This window comes from Platichthys flesus, chromosome 23, assembly GCF_949316205.1.
Source record: "Platichthys flesus chromosome 23, fPlaFle2.1, whole genome shotgun sequence".
NCBI lineage: Eukaryota > Metazoa > Chordata > Actinopteri > Pleuronectiformes > Pleuronectidae > Platichthys > Platichthys flesus.
The window spans coordinates 11,121,438-11,139,244 of NC_084967.1; the positions used below are offsets into that span (position 1 = coordinate 11,121,438).

The 17,807-nt window shown below is 39.5% G+C and overlaps 1 protein-coding gene across 4 annotated transcripts in view; it reads left to right on the top strand.

Moving 5' to 3' along the window:
- The window catches only part of cacna1c (calcium channel, voltage-dependent, L type, alpha 1C subunit), a 168,259-nt gene that overhangs the window by 123,454 nt on the left and 26,998 nt on the right, over window positions 1-17,807 (top strand). For all 4 annotated transcript variants that reach the window (XM_062382327.1, XM_062382328.1, XM_062382329.1 and 1 more), the window contains exons 11-31: window positions 1,559-1,649; window positions 4,589-4,615; window positions 6,405-6,565; window positions 6,691-6,764; window positions 6,927-7,078; window positions 7,248-7,449; window positions 7,610-7,730; window positions 8,173-8,287; window positions 8,789-8,915; window positions 9,250-9,319; window positions 9,485-9,617; window positions 9,801-9,930; window positions 10,654-10,713; window positions 10,957-11,063; window positions 13,616-13,703; window positions 13,793-13,900; window positions 13,997-14,049; window positions 14,148-14,294; window positions 14,428-14,629; window positions 15,083-15,241; window positions 15,347-15,457. In XM_062382327.1, the coding sequence (XP_062238311.1) occupies window positions 1,559-1,649; window positions 4,589-4,615; window positions 6,405-6,565; window positions 6,691-6,764; window positions 6,927-7,078; window positions 7,248-7,449; window positions 7,610-7,730; window positions 8,173-8,287; window positions 8,789-8,915; window positions 9,250-9,319; window positions 9,485-9,617; window positions 9,801-9,930; window positions 10,654-10,713; window positions 10,957-11,063; window positions 13,616-13,703; window positions 13,793-13,900; window positions 13,997-14,049; window positions 14,148-14,294; window positions 14,428-14,629; window positions 15,083-15,241; window positions 15,347-15,457 (2,438 nt within the window). The remainder of the gene's footprint in view (window positions 1-1,558; window positions 1,650-4,588; window positions 4,616-6,404; window positions 6,566-6,690; window positions 6,765-6,926; window positions 7,079-7,247; window positions 7,450-7,609; window positions 7,731-8,172; window positions 8,288-8,788; window positions 8,916-9,249; window positions 9,320-9,484; window positions 9,618-9,800; window positions 9,931-10,653; window positions 10,714-10,956; window positions 11,064-13,615; window positions 13,704-13,792; window positions 13,901-13,996; window positions 14,050-14,147; window positions 14,295-14,427; window positions 14,630-15,082; window positions 15,242-15,346; window positions 15,458-17,807) is intronic.

The following is a 17,807-nucleotide window of genomic DNA, read 5'->3' on the forward strand; positions in this document are numbered from 1 at the left end:
TTTCTTGCTTTTCTTTGCTTCCTTACTTCAGCATAACTTACTCAGACATATAATTTGTACTTATTCAATATGATTTGTCTTTTTTCAATATGAAACTTTAGGTATATTTCTAGATCTCTGATCATTGAATCTGCATGAAAGACTCAGTAGGAGAATCTCAGTGGAATGCATTAGGGCCAATGCCAGTTTGTGAAGCAATTTCACATAGAACTTTGTTACTGAGTCTGATAAAAATAGAGGACAATTGCATAACAAGCTCTGTTTTATTTTTGGCAAATGTTTTTTAGCCACATCGCTGTAGCCCTTACAATCATCTTGAGTGTTTATCTTCTCTCTTGGTTTCATAGCGAGAGCTTGTTTGGAAGAATCTTTCTTTGTTTGTTTGTTTGATATCTAAGTGAATATCTTATTTAACAGCGGAGATATGGAGACTCGTACCCTGCGTCCCGCAGGCAGCCAAAGACTGACAGAAGCAATAAAAAGCTATGTATCTCTTCATATCAGTTTCTCAACCAAGCATCCCCACATCCACAATCTCTTTCTCCCATTCCCTTCATTCACACCTCCCTTATTGCATCCATACCTCGCTCCCGCCCCCTGTTCCTATTTATTTCAGTCAATTTTTTTTATCCTTAACTGACACTGAATACTGTTCCTGTCCCGCGCTCTTCCTGGTTTTCATCCTTCCATCTCTGCCTGCCATTTCACTTGTCTTTAAAGGACAAAGTGACACATTTGCTTTAGCTGTTTAAACAAAGAAAGATTTGGCTCAAGGTGTTTACCTGTTCACACATCTGCAAAAGGATATTTTGGGTGAAGGAGTTAATTTTCAGATGTTTGTGTTGACATAAATCTTACCACAACTCTTAGAGCTGAATTATAAAGGCTAGAATTCAAAATGAGAAGTTTTGTTTTCCAGTACCACGGCTGCAGTTAAGCTCCAGCATCCCCCACATTGTTTTTTTAGACCAAAGACTGAAATCAACATCATGTTTTCTTCTTTAAATCTCCTTGAGCTATGAAATCACAAAAGGGTTTTGTTAAGATTTAATTCAGCCGGTATTAAGCTATCCATCAGCTTAGATGTTGAAATCCATCTTAATAGCTGTTGCAGAGGTTGGGTCCCAGGATCCCTAACCGGTAAATATTGCTAGAGTGGCAGCTTATTGTGTAATTAGTTTAGGCAAGCAGTGCAAAAATTTTGGAATCGTTTTATTGACTCAAGGGTATGTGTGTAACAGTGTGTTGGACAACGCTGATTTGTGAATTCCTACATGTCAACAGCATCTTTAAATAAGTTTGTATACTGAGGGAAGCACAGCTCCTGAGTATTTACCTATGGATGCAATTTGTTACGTTCCTTTGTAGTGTGTAGCCGCCCACAACGTCTTGAGTTCGAGGTTTAGAGCGAGCAATATGGCAAAAACCTGCACAAGTATGATGTAAGCAAGGACGTACAACCCTCCTCTGTTGTGTTATTTGATATTTCTCCTTCTGTCTATTTCTCTCTTTCCCTGTACATCTGTCATCTCTGCCTCTGCTACTTTCCGTCTCTCAGTGAGCATGCCAGCCAGTGAGAATGAATCAGTCAACACAGACAATGCCCCCGGGGGAGACGTGGAGGGTGAGACCTGCTGTACCCGGCTAGCGTAAGTACCTCACTCCCTCTCTCTCCCCCTCTCTTTCTCTCTCACACACACACACACACACACACACACACACACACACACACACACACACACACACACAAACACAAACACACACACAGAAACACACTTCTTCTCCTCCCTCTATTCCTCAGCTCACGCAGTCACCTTCTGTCAGTTCCAAGGAGGAACGCCATCATGCATCTTTCTGAGCACCTCAGTGTTAGCCACGGAACAAGTGGCTCAGACTGCCTCCATCCTTCACTGATGTCACTAACTCAGGCCTCTGTCTCATCAAGCTCACTGAGAATTTACTGCACTAACACTGGTTAGAGGAGAGCAGACAACGGCAACTGTGGGTCATATAAACTGAGGAAATTTAGTGGAATCGGAAGAAACATCAGATTTTAAGTTTTTAAAGGTTATAGCTATCGTTTTTCCACCCAATGAAATTTCCCTTTTCCTGAAAATATGTGACCTTGATGAGACATAGATCAGTTTATTCAGTCATTTAGGTCTTAGAACTGCAGTGTTTATACATTTTTATAATTTACCTCAACTCTGGAAGCATATTTAAGTCTGTAGTAATTTTTGAGATTAGTTGTCAAATCATCAAAATTTGATATTTTGACTTGACCTCTGGTATCATTGTTGTGATGCACCTGAGACATGAAGTGATGAAGGCATCACTTTGATAGAGCGGAAAACAAGAATCCAATTAGGAAGCCAAAGTGCTTCTCGACTCAGGAAAACCATCATCTGGGACCTAACAAAATGCAAAAAATCTGAACATCTACATCTACTTATTTAACATTTATCCCTGTTTTATTTCCCTTTCTTCTCTCCCTCTCTTTCTGCCTGCTCTCTCCTTCATATATTTACTGGTGAAGTGCTCTCCTCCTCCCCTTTGGGAGCTCATGAACAGCTGACTCACCCACTTGCTCTCCCCTCTCCTTTCAATATTTTATTTTTTCCACATTATTCAAACAAGTGCGTTCCTTTCTTTCTTAGACACAAGGCCGAGCAGGAGCCGTGACCCCAGCGGGCCCACATCAGCGCGCACAAGCAAACACACCTACATACGACACTGTTTCTTTTTGAACGTTGCAGGATAGAAGTGAATAGAACAGAGAATGTTAAAGGATGAAAAAGACAATTTAAAGGTGAAATCATGGCGAATGAAAAGCGCTCAGAGGAACATGACAGACAGGAGGCTCCCTTGGATGACACACCGGTGTTTATCTGTACTCTCACTGTGCTCATTTGTCTTTTGTCATGTTGTTTGTTTGTCCCCTGTCAGACCAACAACTAGTCAATACAAAGAACGTCATAGTGTTCAGAAAGTGCTCGAATCCCAACGTGTAATTCTACACCGTCTCTAAAATGTAGTCGACACAGATATTGTTATTTTGACTGGCCATCTGTTTCAGTCCATTTGATGCATTTGTTGTGTCTGCAACCTAATATCATCTGATAATCAAATGTTTTTTTTCTCAATTAATTATAAAGAGATCTATTCAAGCACAAACTGTTACAGACAAAGACATCAAGTCCTCACTTTAGAGAAGCTCAAACCATTAAATATTCAGTATTTTGATAAATAAATTACCGAAATTTCATATAAATGATTTACAAATTTGCGTTTTACTATGAACAGTATTCTGTTTTTCCAGAAGCTGATGAATAGTAAATCTTGCCACAACTACAAATACAAGCCCGCCTCCTTCCGCTGTGAGACTGCAACAAGTTTGGCTGGGGGCATTTGCTCACACTATTATGGAGATAAGACTTGAGACGTTCAGCGTTTGTCAGTTCTTCCTTCAAATCGCTTTGGAGACAGACCTCGGGGTAGGAGCTACTTCAGCGCCCGCTGATCTCATAATCTAGACGGACACATGGAGAGAAGAGACATGTGTACTGTCAGCCTCCATATCCAGCCAGTCAGTCATTTTATTCTTTCATTCAGTCAGTCAATGAATCATTTCATTGGCTCAGTCAGTAAGTCGGTCAGTCAATCAGCTAACTCGTCACTCAACTCATCTGCTTTTACAGACAAAATCTGTTACTTACATCAGCTGCCCTATGGCTTCAGAGTTTTTTATGTGATTCTACAGATTTATTAAATTTTTCCTGATAAAATACAAGAGGGAAATTTTAAGACAAATTTTCCTCAAGGAGCCATTAAAAATATATCCAATGTAGAAATTTATTTCACTGTTTTCGCCCAAAAATAAATTATTAGAAAGAAGTGACATCCTGTGGATGCAACTTTCCCTCTCCTCTCCTCTTCTCTTCTTCTCTTCTCTTCTCTTCTCTTCTCTTCTCTTCCCTTCTCTTCTCTTCTCTTCTCTTCTCTTCTCTTCTCTTCTCTTCTCTTCTCTTCTCTTCCCAAAGAAAACATGTCTTCCATAATCTCCTGTCCTCCGTCCTTAATGTTATGTACCTTCTGTTGTTACAGTGGTGAACAATCAACAGACATTTAATCATATAATATTTTTCTCTCACACCAGGATTGATTGGAGAAAATCCAAACTCACAGTATTATTTCTTTTGACTGGATGCCACTGTATACATGTTGGCAGGGGGGTGATTTGTTGCATTGCACCCAAAATCTGTTTCAAGTGGGTGCATGAAAATGGACAAACTGCTTTTTAGCAAACATGTTCTTTGATCATCTTGCAGTTTTGCTGGTGTACTTCAACACAGACTCTAAATCAACAAATGTCTGCTTCCTAATACAAGCTGATTGTATCTGAAAAGTGCAGGAAATACTGGAAGCCAACAACTGAGCTGATCACAGAACATGTTTTGCTAAAGCATTTGTGATAATGAGGGAAGCAATTCTCTCTTTATCTCCCTCAAATCACCCCTTTCATGCTGTGTACCTGTCTGTATGTGTGTTACATGTGTGTGTATAATCCATTCTGTTCTCTGTGTTCCAGAAATAGGATCTCCAAATCCAAGTTCAGGTTAGTAGATGTTGTTTACCATAGTCTTTAAACTCACCCGCTCTATTGTCTCTACTGATGTGGCATTTGTGCGGTCACTGAATGTGTGTGTATTTGTTGTGTACGTTTGTGCTCAGAAGACACAGACAAACAAACACAACAATTGAGAGACTTGACTTAAAAGATTAGTTTCTTGCTCTTATTCTTTCTGAAAGTATCTTTAGAAGAGCAAACCGACTCAGGCCTGTGTGATAAATATGAGCAAAGAGGAAGCAGCCAGTTAGTTTAGCTGAAAGACTGTAAAGTGTGGTCCATGTTTCATCAACCCAGAGGAGATGAGGTTTATGACCTATACTGCATCCAGACACCAGGGGGCGATTGAGACCCTTTGGCTTCACTTTTTGGGGAGTCGTCACGTCCCCATCTTTATCTACAGTTTATTGTTTGCAGACTTAATGTTAAGCTAACCAGCTGCTGGTGTAGCTTCATATGTAGAGCTGACAAATGCGTTGTTTTGGTCATAAACTTTCTGCAAGAAAAAAGAACAAAAAATTCAAATATCTAACTGTTTCTTAAAGAGGACAACAAAAAAAGGACACGTCTTTTACTGTAAGAATGCATGTCCGCTGGTGTTGTGTTGTGAGTTGTCTCATGTAACATTCAGTGTGTGCATCATGGCAGGAGCTGCTGTGTGCCATAACTGACTCTAAACAGCTCTCACACACTCAGACAGGCGACTGGTGGAACATGAATCTTGTATAGGCAGAGCAGGAGAGGACTTTCCCCTTGAGCGGTGTTGATTTGTTTAGAAAGATGCCTGGCAGTTGCACAACATGACAAATCTTCCTGCCACCCTGTCTGGTGTGGCTGGACATAAACACAGGGAGATAACTGACAAGGGCAGCTTTTGTCTGCATGGGTTTCTTAACTAATTTAATTAAAAGAAAATAAATACATTATAAACCTTGTTTAAATGATCATGGAAAGGGTGTAGAACAATTACAACCAGACTACTATTAACATATTATTGCCTCATTTGCTTTTAACGTAATCCCAGTTACGTACTCATAACTGAGATCTGTTACACCTGGATTTGTACATATGGATACATATTTACAAGCACTATTGGTTTATTGGCTCCCTCCCTCAAAGTGTCCATGTAGAAGAAGATCATGTTGAAGGAAGTTTGGAGAGCACGTCAAACCTAACACCCTGTCACTCAATTTTTCCTCTCCAAAATTTAACGGGGTCTTCCTTGGGTCATTCCCCACACCTCCACAAACTTTCATGGAAAGATTTTGAGTACTTCTACAGGTGTAGGTGTAGAACAAGAGAACAAGAGAACAAGAGAACAACAGAACATGTTCTTAGAAGAAAAACATGTTTTTGTTTCGCTAAAACGAGTTACCTCTTCTTTTGAAGGGCACATTTCCATTGAAGTTTGAATTACATTTCACTTTAAATTTCTACCTTCAATCATTTTTGCAAGAACAAGTATTTCAGTTTTTTCCGAAAACGGGGCATATCTCATTCTGCAACAAAGCTCGACTTATTGGATTTTGCTCGATGTGAGGTGTCTTCAGAGGATGACTTACTCTGTTCCACAGCTCAGCTCTCCAACAACTAAAAACCACCGACCGAGGGGTGATGTCATCACTACTCTATAGAAAAAACGAATTAACTAATTAATTTTTCTTTCTTTCTTCTCCGCTGTTTTTTCACACTAATTCTTATTTCTTCTCTCACCCGCTTCCGCTCCTCGTCTGTCTTTCCTAACTCTCTTCCTGAATCTCTTCTTCTCTTTTCTCAGTCGCTACTCACGAAGGTGGAACAGGCTATGCAGAAGAAAGTGCCGGGCAGCGGTCAAATCTCAAGTTTTCTATTGGCTGGTCATCTTCCTGGTTTTCCTCAACACACTCACCATAGCCTCTGAACATCACCAGCAGCCTCAGTGGTTAACGGACGTACAGGGTATGTGAACACACCTCACAAACCTCCACTGTCCGTTGTTCTAACTCCATGTTGATTCCTTCCTTATTTTCTTCTTCCAACCCGTTTCATTTTCCTTCGTTCCACCGTTCTTCCCTTCTCCTCAGACATAGCCAATAAGGTGTTGCTAGCACTCTTCACTGGTGAGATGCTGTTGAAGATGTACAGTCTGGGCCTACAGGTAGGAGGCTCAAAAGTCAATGTTATCATTTCAATTGTTACGCAGGAAGAAGGCCACTTTTATGTGAATAATACGAATGTCAAGACAAATGTAAAAACCTGAAATTTTTTCTCCTCTGCTTTCTACATTTACCTCTTTATCTTTTCTCCTGGCTCTCCACAGGCGTACTTTGTTTCGCTCTTTAACCGCTTTGACAGCTTTGTAGTATGTGGAGGAATCCTGGAGACCATTCTGGTGGAGACCAAGATCATGTCTCCTCTTGGCATCTCTGTGTTACGTTGTGTGCGCTTGCTACGGATCTTCAAAATAACCAGGTTAATAAAGACATTTGTAATATTAATATTAATTGTACAGAGTTTTAAGAGCAAGGACTATGTTTGCGTTATCTATGTATCTTTACGCTCGAATGTAATTTCATTATTCGAAATACACATATATTTCCTGGATAGACATTACAGTTTTACCTGAACATCTCACCCCCAGATACTGGAACTCACTGTCCAACCTGGTGGCCTCCCTGCTAAACTCTGTCCGCTCCATCGCTTCGCTGTTGCTCCTGCTCTTCCTCTTCATCATCATCTTCTCCCTGCTCGGCATGCAGCTCTTTGGGGGGAAGTTCAACTTCGACGAGACCAGACGCAGCACCTTCGACAACTTTCCCCAGTCTCTGCTCACCGTGTTTCAGGTAATGACTCCCTCAATGTTTGTGCTCTATGTCCTTCCTCTGTCTTCTCTTCCATCTTCCATATCACAATAAAATAAAATACAATGAAGTACTAACCCTAACCCTTACAATGAAATGAAACGCACATCAAGATTTACTCTATTCATATTTTTATCCACAGATACTAACAGGAGAGGACTGGAACTCTGTAATGTACGATGGCATCATGGCGTATGGCGGACCGTCCTTCCCTGGCATGCTGGTCTGCATCTACTTCATCATCCTCTTCATCTGCGGAAACTGTATCCTTTCACTACAGATGTCTACATGAGATAGTTACTCAGCAGCCCCAGTGTTGTGGTCCTGAAAGGTGTTGAATAGATGATAAGTGATGACAAAGACTGAAAAATCCACCTAGAGTTGAGACAGAAAACCTCATTTCTTTTCTGATTCCCGTGAGATTTTATTCTGTCAAATAGATAATAGTCTGATGACCTGTTTCTGGCCCCTCTGGAAGATGCAGTTATGGGTAAGGGATTATTTTGCATCAGAGTACATTGATGAAGCCAAAAGCGTTCCCCTGTAGGTCTCTGAGCAGCTCCACTCAAGCATTTGGGAGCTCAGAGTCTTTCAGATTCACAGGGGTCACTGATTATTCTTTTAGCCGACCAGGATTGTTTGCAGCCAACTACACTGATGATCTGATGGGTCAGCAACGTCCTTAACTTCCAACCCTCTGAACAGATATCCTGCTGAATGTCTTCTTGGCCATCGCTGTCGACAATCTGGCAGACGCTGAGAGCCTGACATCTGCCCAGAAAGAAGAGGAGGAGGAGAAGGAGAGGAAGAAACTAGCCAGGTAAAGCGGAAAGAGAAATAAAGACCAGTAGAGAAGGGAAAGAAATTACTAAATGAACATATTTGGTTAGACAGGCTGACATTTCCCGGCTTTACTTTTCCTTTCCCTAATTTTAGTGTCTCATTGCAGACAAAGGTAATTTGTCAGCAAAGGTATTGTGGGATTTTAGTGCAGCCGAGGAAGATAGTGTCCCCTCAGTGGTACAAATCATTAAATGTGTCCTTCTTGGTTGCAACCTGTATTGATCTGAGGTAAAGTGCAATGAAGGACAATCACTTACCTGCACACTATCATCTTGATTTGATTAAAAAAGCACAGCCTCCTCCTGCGGTTTGAAAACAACTACTCAGTGGATATGTGACATTTGTGTTTATTTTGCCTATGTAATGTAATTATTTGATTCAAAAGAAAACAATAGTGAAACATGGGTTACGGCTATCAGGTTTAGGAAGGGGGGAAATGTTTGTAATTAGAGTTTTTTCTGTCGACTTCATTCTTCAGGCTCGCCAGTCCAGAGAAACGCCACAACAACGAGAAGCCGCCTCTGAAGGAGGAGAAGAAGAAGAAGAAGGAGAAAATAGAACTGAAGTCCATCACTTCAGATGGAGAGACCAACACCGCTACTAAGGTGCACAAAGACACACACATCATGAATGACTGAGGGCTCTATTTTGAAGATCTACAAGTGAAGCTCTAAAGTGCATGTTGCAATTGCAAAACTTCCACTTTTACAAGTGAAAAGAGATACAATTTGTTTCATAAGTGTTGCACTTAAAAATGAAGCACTTTACTATTGACAAAAACAAAAGCAATCACTTTCCGCTGTCGATAAGGCACTTTGCAGCAGTTGTGCAATAAGGCCTTTGGGCTAAAGAAGCCACAGATTTCAATAAGTGACTTTTTGAGCTTGTATTTTGTCAGAAAAAAGAATGAACTGATAAATAAATGCTCTCTATTTGCAGATCAACATGGATGACTACTGTGGAGATGAGAGTGAAGAGAAGAATCCATATCCTGCAAACGATTACATAGGTAACACACAGCACAGCCGTTAACAAATGAGTGGCTAAATTAGTAAATTATTTCATAAATTGAAGAAAACTTGCAAGAAACTAAAAACTCAAATTTTCTCTTCACTTACCATTCTCCCTTTTTCTATTTTGTCCACTTCTCTGTCCTATTCAAATTCCTCATCAGGTGACGAGGAGGACGAGGAGCCAGAGATGCCGGTTGGGCCAAGGCCGCGGCCACTTTCCGACGTTCAGCTGAAGGAGAAGGCCATTCCCATGCCTGAGGCTCGAGCTTTCTTCGTCTTCAGCCACACCAACAAGTAAGAAAACACCCCACCTCTGCCTTCTTGTCCCTCACTGTCCTCTGATTCTTCTGCTCTCAGTCTGTTTCTCAATGTGTTTACCTAAATGTTCTCATCCTTTTAGGATTTCCTTTTGTTTGGGTAACAAGAGATATATGATTGTCTCATTCTTGCACTGTCTTCTCTCACTCTATTTTCTAGATTCAGGGTTCTGTGCCATAAGATCGTCAACCACAACATCTTCACCAACCTCATCCTCTTCTTCATCCTGCTCAGCAGCATCAGTCTGGCAGCGGAGGACCCGGTCAAGAACGACTCTTTCAGAAACCAGGTGACAAAATAACGTCCATTAGCAGACAGACAACAGAAAAGACTGGAGCCTTCATTAGTTGCCTTTACTTGTTGTTCCAATAGCAACATATTAAAATAGCAATGTTAATTGTAACTAGCATTTTATTAACATAGACATTTTAATAATACTCATTAAATACTTAAAAAAGTAAAGAACCTGTGTAATCAGCAATACTCCAAACCCTACAGCCCCAAAAAGAATTTACTGTTTGTATTTGAAGGAGATGCCTCTCCACTGCTGTTGAACACGCTAATGAAGCTTCACTTTAATGTTTATATAGCGATGGTGTTCAGTGCTTATAGCTATAATTGAGTTGGGGGCTTTAATTGCAAACTGCACTCTTATACAAAGGCTGTGAGTGCTCAATCCGCTTCTTTACATTGTTTCTTCTCTCAGAGAGCAAGTGAACTAATCCCTCAGGGGCTAATAAAGATTTTATTTATTGAATTTTCCATGGCTTTGGAATGGGCGGCTGCATATTAATCTACTCAATTAACCTTCATCATAACCTTAATGACTTAATTAATCAGCTTTTTTCTCCCGATTCAGTTCTGTTTTCAACATCTGTTTTAGTCTAATAGGAATTCTCCTCTGACTTTAACTTTAGAAATGTTATTTCCGGCATCCAGGGCCAGGCCACAGCTGAACACACACTTTTGTAATTGTGCTTTGAATGCAGGATAATCCCTTTTGTGTTTGCAGATCTTGGGCTATGCAGATCATGTCTTCACCGGACTATTCACCATAGAGATCATTCTTAAGGTAGTGTTCAGTGTTTAATATGTAGGGTTAATGGCCTATGTGATTTTATCTGTATTAAATGCTTCAGAATCAGAAAGGCCTCAAAAAGGGAGCTGATACTTGGCTGAGATGTCTTTTTCACCTTGTACTAAGTTTGTGCAGATAACATATAACAACCTTGTTCATGGAGCAAGGTGCAACTGTATTTGTTCGCTGTGATTCTTTTTAAATTGGGTCTTTTAACATTCATCTCGATCTCTGCAGATGACAGCCTATGGAGCCTTCGTCCACAAAGGTTCATTCTGTAGAAACTATTTTAACATTCTGGACCTGGTGGTGGTCAGTGTGTCCCTCATCTCCTCTGGAATACAGTGAGTGAATTATACTGCTTCTCAAATCCATACCTAATGCTTTTATCCTCTTTATCCTCTGCAACTTTAACACATTTCATTCCATAGTATTTTAGTCACACATCTTATGGGCCTACATTACTTGCTTACAGTTTCATGAACTGTACATTTGTGTTACTGCACATTAAAACTTAAGTCAGCCATGTATTGACATCTGCACGAGAAAGTCCCAAAACACCATAAATCAAAGTGTAAAGTGGATAAGTGGGGGAAATGTTTTCCTTTGTAAATTCCGGCCTTCTTCACACTTCTCTATTTTTTCTCTAATAACTTCACACTTCATTACCCCCAATCCATTCTCTCAAGCCCCTCTCTTTGTGATGTTTATTAAAATGTCCTCTTTTTCTTGTAGCAAATAACTCCTTGGAACTGCTTTGATATTTCCTTTGTTTAATATGCTATGCTACACTCTCTGTCTCTAATGCTTAATAGCCTAGACTTCTCGACGTAAGTCCACATTAGTCCATATTAATAACCCCCCTTTAACAGACCCTCACCTTAAATGTGTAAAACTGTCACACTTTTGATTTGTTATTTCTGTCGTCTTGGAGAGTTTAGCTTCCTTCATTACAAAAAAAGTTAAGTTTTATCTTAGGGTATGGGATTATACTGTATGGATAACAAATAAGTGATTTGCTATTATAAGCACAGTAAATGTACAACCTTACAGTAGATGCATGCCAGAATGCCCCTTCACAGACTGCAGTATAGTGGGTATCGTGTTTATTTGGGTACATTTTTCTGAATCATCTAATACTGTCGTAACATTTCATATCTGATTAATGCAAATTCTACTTGTGCACAGCCTGAACTCTCCTGGGCTATAGAAATGACATCTGAATGCAGAACCTCAGTAGTTTTAGCCCGTTAAAGGTAGCAAGTGAGCGGGATCTTTTTGAATGATTCACAGTCAAATTAATTGTAATGATGCTGCATATGGTAGCGCCTGCAGACTGCGTTATATTCACTATACCTATCCTGTGAAGCTCTTTCACTATTATTATGGCTCATTTCATATATTCATCCATCGGTTAACGCTTATCCTTCGAGGGTCGTAGAAAGGTTAAGTGTGTTATGAGATACAGCTAACATCAGCAGACGTGAAAGAATCATGGCAGTTTGGCCAATTTACAACACTATCTGTAGGGTATTGATAGATATAATTCTTCCTCATTAGGTAGAAACTGGTTCTTCATGCACCTAAGCTCAGTGAATTTAAGTTAACAACATACGTGTTACATTTATGTAACATTTAAGAATTTATTAGACATCTTAATGACATGTTCCATCAACTAAGGAAATCCTTACAGCTGCTTTGACTGTGATGTTTAACATCCTGCTCCACATGTTCTACCTTTAACTGTCTTTAAACTTTACCTTCCTGTATAAAAAGTTGTCCGACGGTTCTCTCCCTTTCTGTTTAAAGTCAGAGCGGAGTAAAGTCACTCCCTTTAAATCCTTCCCCCGAAACTCCTGAAAAGTCCTTCCCTTTATAGGATACACTGACATTTTGAATATGTATTTTTTCCTTCTACCTTTGTCACACTTTGGGAAAAGATTGTTGTATTGGTCCTTCCGGTAACTGAATAACTGTATTATTAATCTCCCTCAAAAATATATATTCACTGGATTTCTCACATGTTTTACATAAATTGATAAGAATTAAGACACAACAGATCACAGAAGAACCAATGTTCAACCTTTTCCCAACCTTTATTATAAAATTCAAAATGTCACAGTATTCATTTGATTTGATTTAGTATGTTAAGCTTTTATTTTAAACCACTTCCTTTTAAAGGTCACAATGTTTGACCTTTGGCTTGCACTGACACACTCTTACAGCACAATAAGGCTCAGTTTGCCTGTAAATTCCTGTTTGTGTCTTTGTGTTGGTCTGTTCTTATTGTACATGTGTGTTCGTCCACGTTTCATATGTGTTAGTGTACACCGATCAGCCACGTGAATATTTTCGTGGCTGATTGGTGTATGTTTTTGTGAGCTGTACCGTGTCACATTAATCATTTAGGACATGCTATCAGTCATAAAAAAGAAAAACCTAAAGCATAATCATTTTTATTTTAATTTAAGTATAGATGTGTTTGATTTCATAAGAGTTATGTGCATCTCTTCTCTGAGACTTTATTTAATATATAAGTAAGAATAGTTTGAGGTGTTTCATTCATCATACTTTCTGTAAAGACAGTATTTTAAGTAAATACAAATTTTTGATTTTGAACAACTTAACTCCACCTTTACTTGATCTTTATACTCAAGTTTGTTTTAATTTCTTTTAATATTTCAGCTTATTTGTGTGGTTTTTGTTGTTGAGATTCACACACATATTTGCCTGTTTATCCAGGTTGTATCATTATTATTTAATTTCTTTGGTTGTTGTGTTGACCTGTCTCAATATCTACCCTAAGCCTCCCAGGATTTGTGTCGTTCCAACCCTGTAAATAAATTATTATTGCCAGTTTGCCTGGTTCAGTGGTTTAATCCCATGTGCTTTTTAGGTCCAGTGCCATTAATGTGGTGAAGATCTTGAGAGTTCTGCGAGTGCTCAGACCCCTGAGAGCCATCAACAGAGCCAAGGGCCTAAAGGTTAGCTCACTCAGACATAAAGCCATATAACACATACACAGAGGAGACACACACCCAAACACTCACTGTCATTTTGATGTGTTTTCCAGCACGTGGTGCAGTGCGTGTTTGTTGCCATCAGGACCATCGGCAACATCGTCATCGTCACCACGCTGCTCCAGTTCATGTTTGCCTGTATTGGAGTACAGCTTTTTAAGGTAAAGAGGAAAGGAGAAGTTATCATGCAACTCTGTGATCATGTTATTTCTATTAGTGCTTACATAGAATACTACATTCTTATGTTTCTCCATCAGGGCAAGTTCTTCTTTTGTTCAGACGAGTCGAAACAGACTCAGTCAGATTGCAGGTAAGACATTCCTCCTGCACAGACACTTGGCCGTCCCTCTTTTAGCTAATAATGAAACGAAAATGGGAATATACACGTGTGTCTACGTGTATTTGCAGGGGTTCCTACATCATGTATAAGGACGGAGATGTGGGGAAGCCTCAAAGAGCCCACAGAAATTGGGAGAACAGTGAATTTAACTTTGATGACGTCCTGCAAGGCATGATGGCTCTGTTTGCTGTGTCTACCTTTGAGGGCTGGCCAGGGTGTGTATGCATATACAAACACAACACACATATATATTGATACACATTATGTATGTCCATGCTTTTATGGTTTTTCAGGAATGTCATGCCCTTCCTCACATTGCACTGAACTTTCCCTCTCTCCTGCCCTCAGGTTACTGTACCGGGCCATAGACTCTCACGCTGAGGATGTCGGACCCGTTTACAACTACCGCGTGGTTATCTCCATCTTCTTCATCATCTACATTATCATCATTGCATTCTTCATGATGAACATCTTCGTCGGTTTCGTCATCGTCACATTCCAGGAGCAAGGAGAGCAAGAGTATAAGAACTGTGAACTGGACAAGAACCAGGTAATGTGTTTTGCTGTCGTTAAGCAGCTAAAAACATAAGAGCTCTGAGTGAAGTGGGAAAGTCCTTCTTTCATTCAGGAGTTACAAGGGAGGCGGTATGGGGGGGGACATTGATGGCTGAACATGAGTTTTTGGGGTGGGAGCTACTTAAGGAATCCAGCCAGGAGGGAGATTCAGAAGTTCATACAGAAGATGCGAGTACAGGAGGAGCTGGGGCCAAGGCCCTGCAGCTGAGCTCTTTGTGATGATCCATGTCTCAGAAAAGCCATGGAAACGTAGGCAGAGGAATAGTTCGAGATGGAAAAGGATTTTTTTGCCAAGGACAGTTCCACATCATTTCCTCCACAATGGTCTGAGTACAGCGGCAGATAGATGAGGAGTTGGGAAACCAATTCAGTTAGGAAATGGGTTTGTGTATACTCACAAGTAGATGTGTGTGTGTGTGTGTCACAGCGTCAGTGTGTGGAATATGCCTTGAAGGCCCGCCCATTGCGCCGCTACATCCCTAAGAACCCCTACCAGTACAAGGTGTGGTATGTGGTGAACTCCACCTACTTTGAGTACCTGATGTTCACACTCATCCTCCTCAACACCATCTGTCTGGCCATGCAGGTGAGTCCCTCTTACACTGTAACACACATTAAATTGGGAAATATTAAAACTCCCATAAAATGACGATTCAGTGCACGTTAACGAGGTGCTTGTGTGTCCCTGCAGCATCATGGGCAGACCTCAAATTTCAATGACGCCATGAACATCCTCAACATGCTCTTCACTGGACTCTTCACTGTGGAGATGATCCTGAAACTGATTGCCTTCAAACCAAGGGTAGGTCCACTACTTTATCTGCAGCATAGAATAACAGCACAGAGCAAAACATAAAAATACAGTAGATCAAAGTGGAGCAGCAGAGAAAAAGTATATTGTTTCATTAAATCAAATCTGCACTACTCTACTTACTACTTGCTGCAACCCGTTAGACATTTCAGCCATGGAATCATGTTTTTTATAGCAGACAACTGTTCACTGATGTTGTCCTGTATATTCCTTATCCCTTTTTGATTTTCTACCAGATGATAATTACAATACCGCGGCTTTGAAACGTTATTAGTGGCCGACAACAACATGTGGTTTTTAATCTCGCTGCTCCCTTGTTAACCCGCTGTTGTTGCTATGTACATATATATGTGTGGGTTTATTGGTGCAGTCATAGAGTTTCCTGGTGCATCAGCTTTTTAAATTGTAACAGATGGGAATGCTTCCTCCCCCTTTTCCAACAGAGGAAGTAGAAAATCCTTGAACGCTATCAGCAGTGAAAACATATTATCTTGTACTCCTATCTGTATTGTAGCTTAGTATAGGAAGTAATTATGAATTTAAGAAACAAGTATTTCAGTTATTGATGATTTAGACTCATAAAGCCTCGGTTCATCAGCTCGGTGACTAACGTTTGTAATACATTAAAGCGAGCTGCAGTAATATTAAGTTATTCTTTCTTTTCCCTTTTTTTCGACTATCCCTCCACGATATGGAGCCACTGTGCCAGTTTCAGTTTTACACATTTTGCTCGTTCTAAAACATCAATTCAAACTACCAACGTTTAAAAAATACCTTTATTTATTTCATATGAATGTTTCTAATTTACTTATTTGTCTTATATGTAAACTTAATTCCATGCCGTTAGTTATTCGAATTATTGCCATCCACAATAATGTCAATATTTGAGTTAAAGATTTACGACCAGCTAATTAAAAAATAATTCTTTTGTTATTCCACTGAGCTCCAAACTCCAAATCTTGTTCTACAAAAATGTAATTTTATTAGAATGAATGAAAGATGGATATCTAGTAATTACTTTGGAAAGTAATTATCAACACAGACCATTTAGTCTGAATAACATAACGCATGCCTTATAGTGTCTACAGGCAGAAGCAGCCTGAGTTAGAATCAACCCGTTTATTGCACAGGACAACTTTTAGGGCTTGGGAATTGACATCATGCTGTGCTCTATTAGTTATGTAATGTTATGTATTTGAATATTTAAAACTGCAAGATTGCAGTTTTGCTAATTCTTTTGAAAATCAGCATTTTGGTCTTTTCACCAGTAGAGATAAGAATCTTTATGAATTTAAAATCGAAAGAAATTTTTCTCCTTTATGACCTTAGTCCATTGTGCAGCATGACGACAGATTCCTGAGCCATATTGACCAGCGCCATTGGAATTGGTCTCTTATTTTCACAACAATGGATGGGTTAGAAGAATCCTTATGTGCCTTGATGTTTCTGGTTGACTTTTTTACACTTTTGCCTTAATCAGCTGTTGCACATTGAGGACCAGCTGACTAACAGTTTTCCTCCTTAGGTATTTCAGCACCTGGAATAGAGTCTAGTAAAAGATTTAAGCTCTAACTTTTGACAAGTTTCATTTTCAACAGCAACAGTTACGATTGTTTTACAGTTTTATCCCTGTTGTTATTGTGTTGTCTGTTTTGAATCCCCACTGTTTTGAAAGTCATGTAAAATGTATATTATGTTTACATACATCAGCATTTAGATACTAATGCTGAGCTCTGTTTAACGTTTAACTGGTTTTAAATTACTTAATTGTATAATTCTCATTCCTGCTCTAATTAACTACATTAAAACAACCCCAGTATTCAGTGATACCCTATAATATTTCCCTAATACCATCCTGTAGGTTTACTCCAGCAGATTTCCAGTGTAAGATAAAATAAAGTAAAGGCCTCACATCACATTATTCAGACAGTAATCTCTCAATCCAGCCATCTTGGACAGTTAATTGACCAACAGATTTATCTATTGGAAAACATGATTAGCTGTCTTAGCTTAGTGATAAATAAAATTCACAATCTGATCATCTGAAATGATTTAGTTTGCAGTGAATGGAAATGTGTCTGGAAGGAAAAGAAAGGAAAGTCTTCTTGTCACATCTTTACCATCAGCATTTCAAGTGCCCTGTACACTAGGAAATAACACAATCCTTTATCTATTATCATTTTCTAAGTATACTTACTGATGCTATCAATGTATTTTAACAGCCTAAATAATACTGTTTGGCCTGAAGTTTCAAAGATGTTTTTTTTTTTCATAACACTCACTTTGTGCCACAGCCGATGATGAATTGCCCAGAACGAGTTAAGTAAACATAGTGACCTTT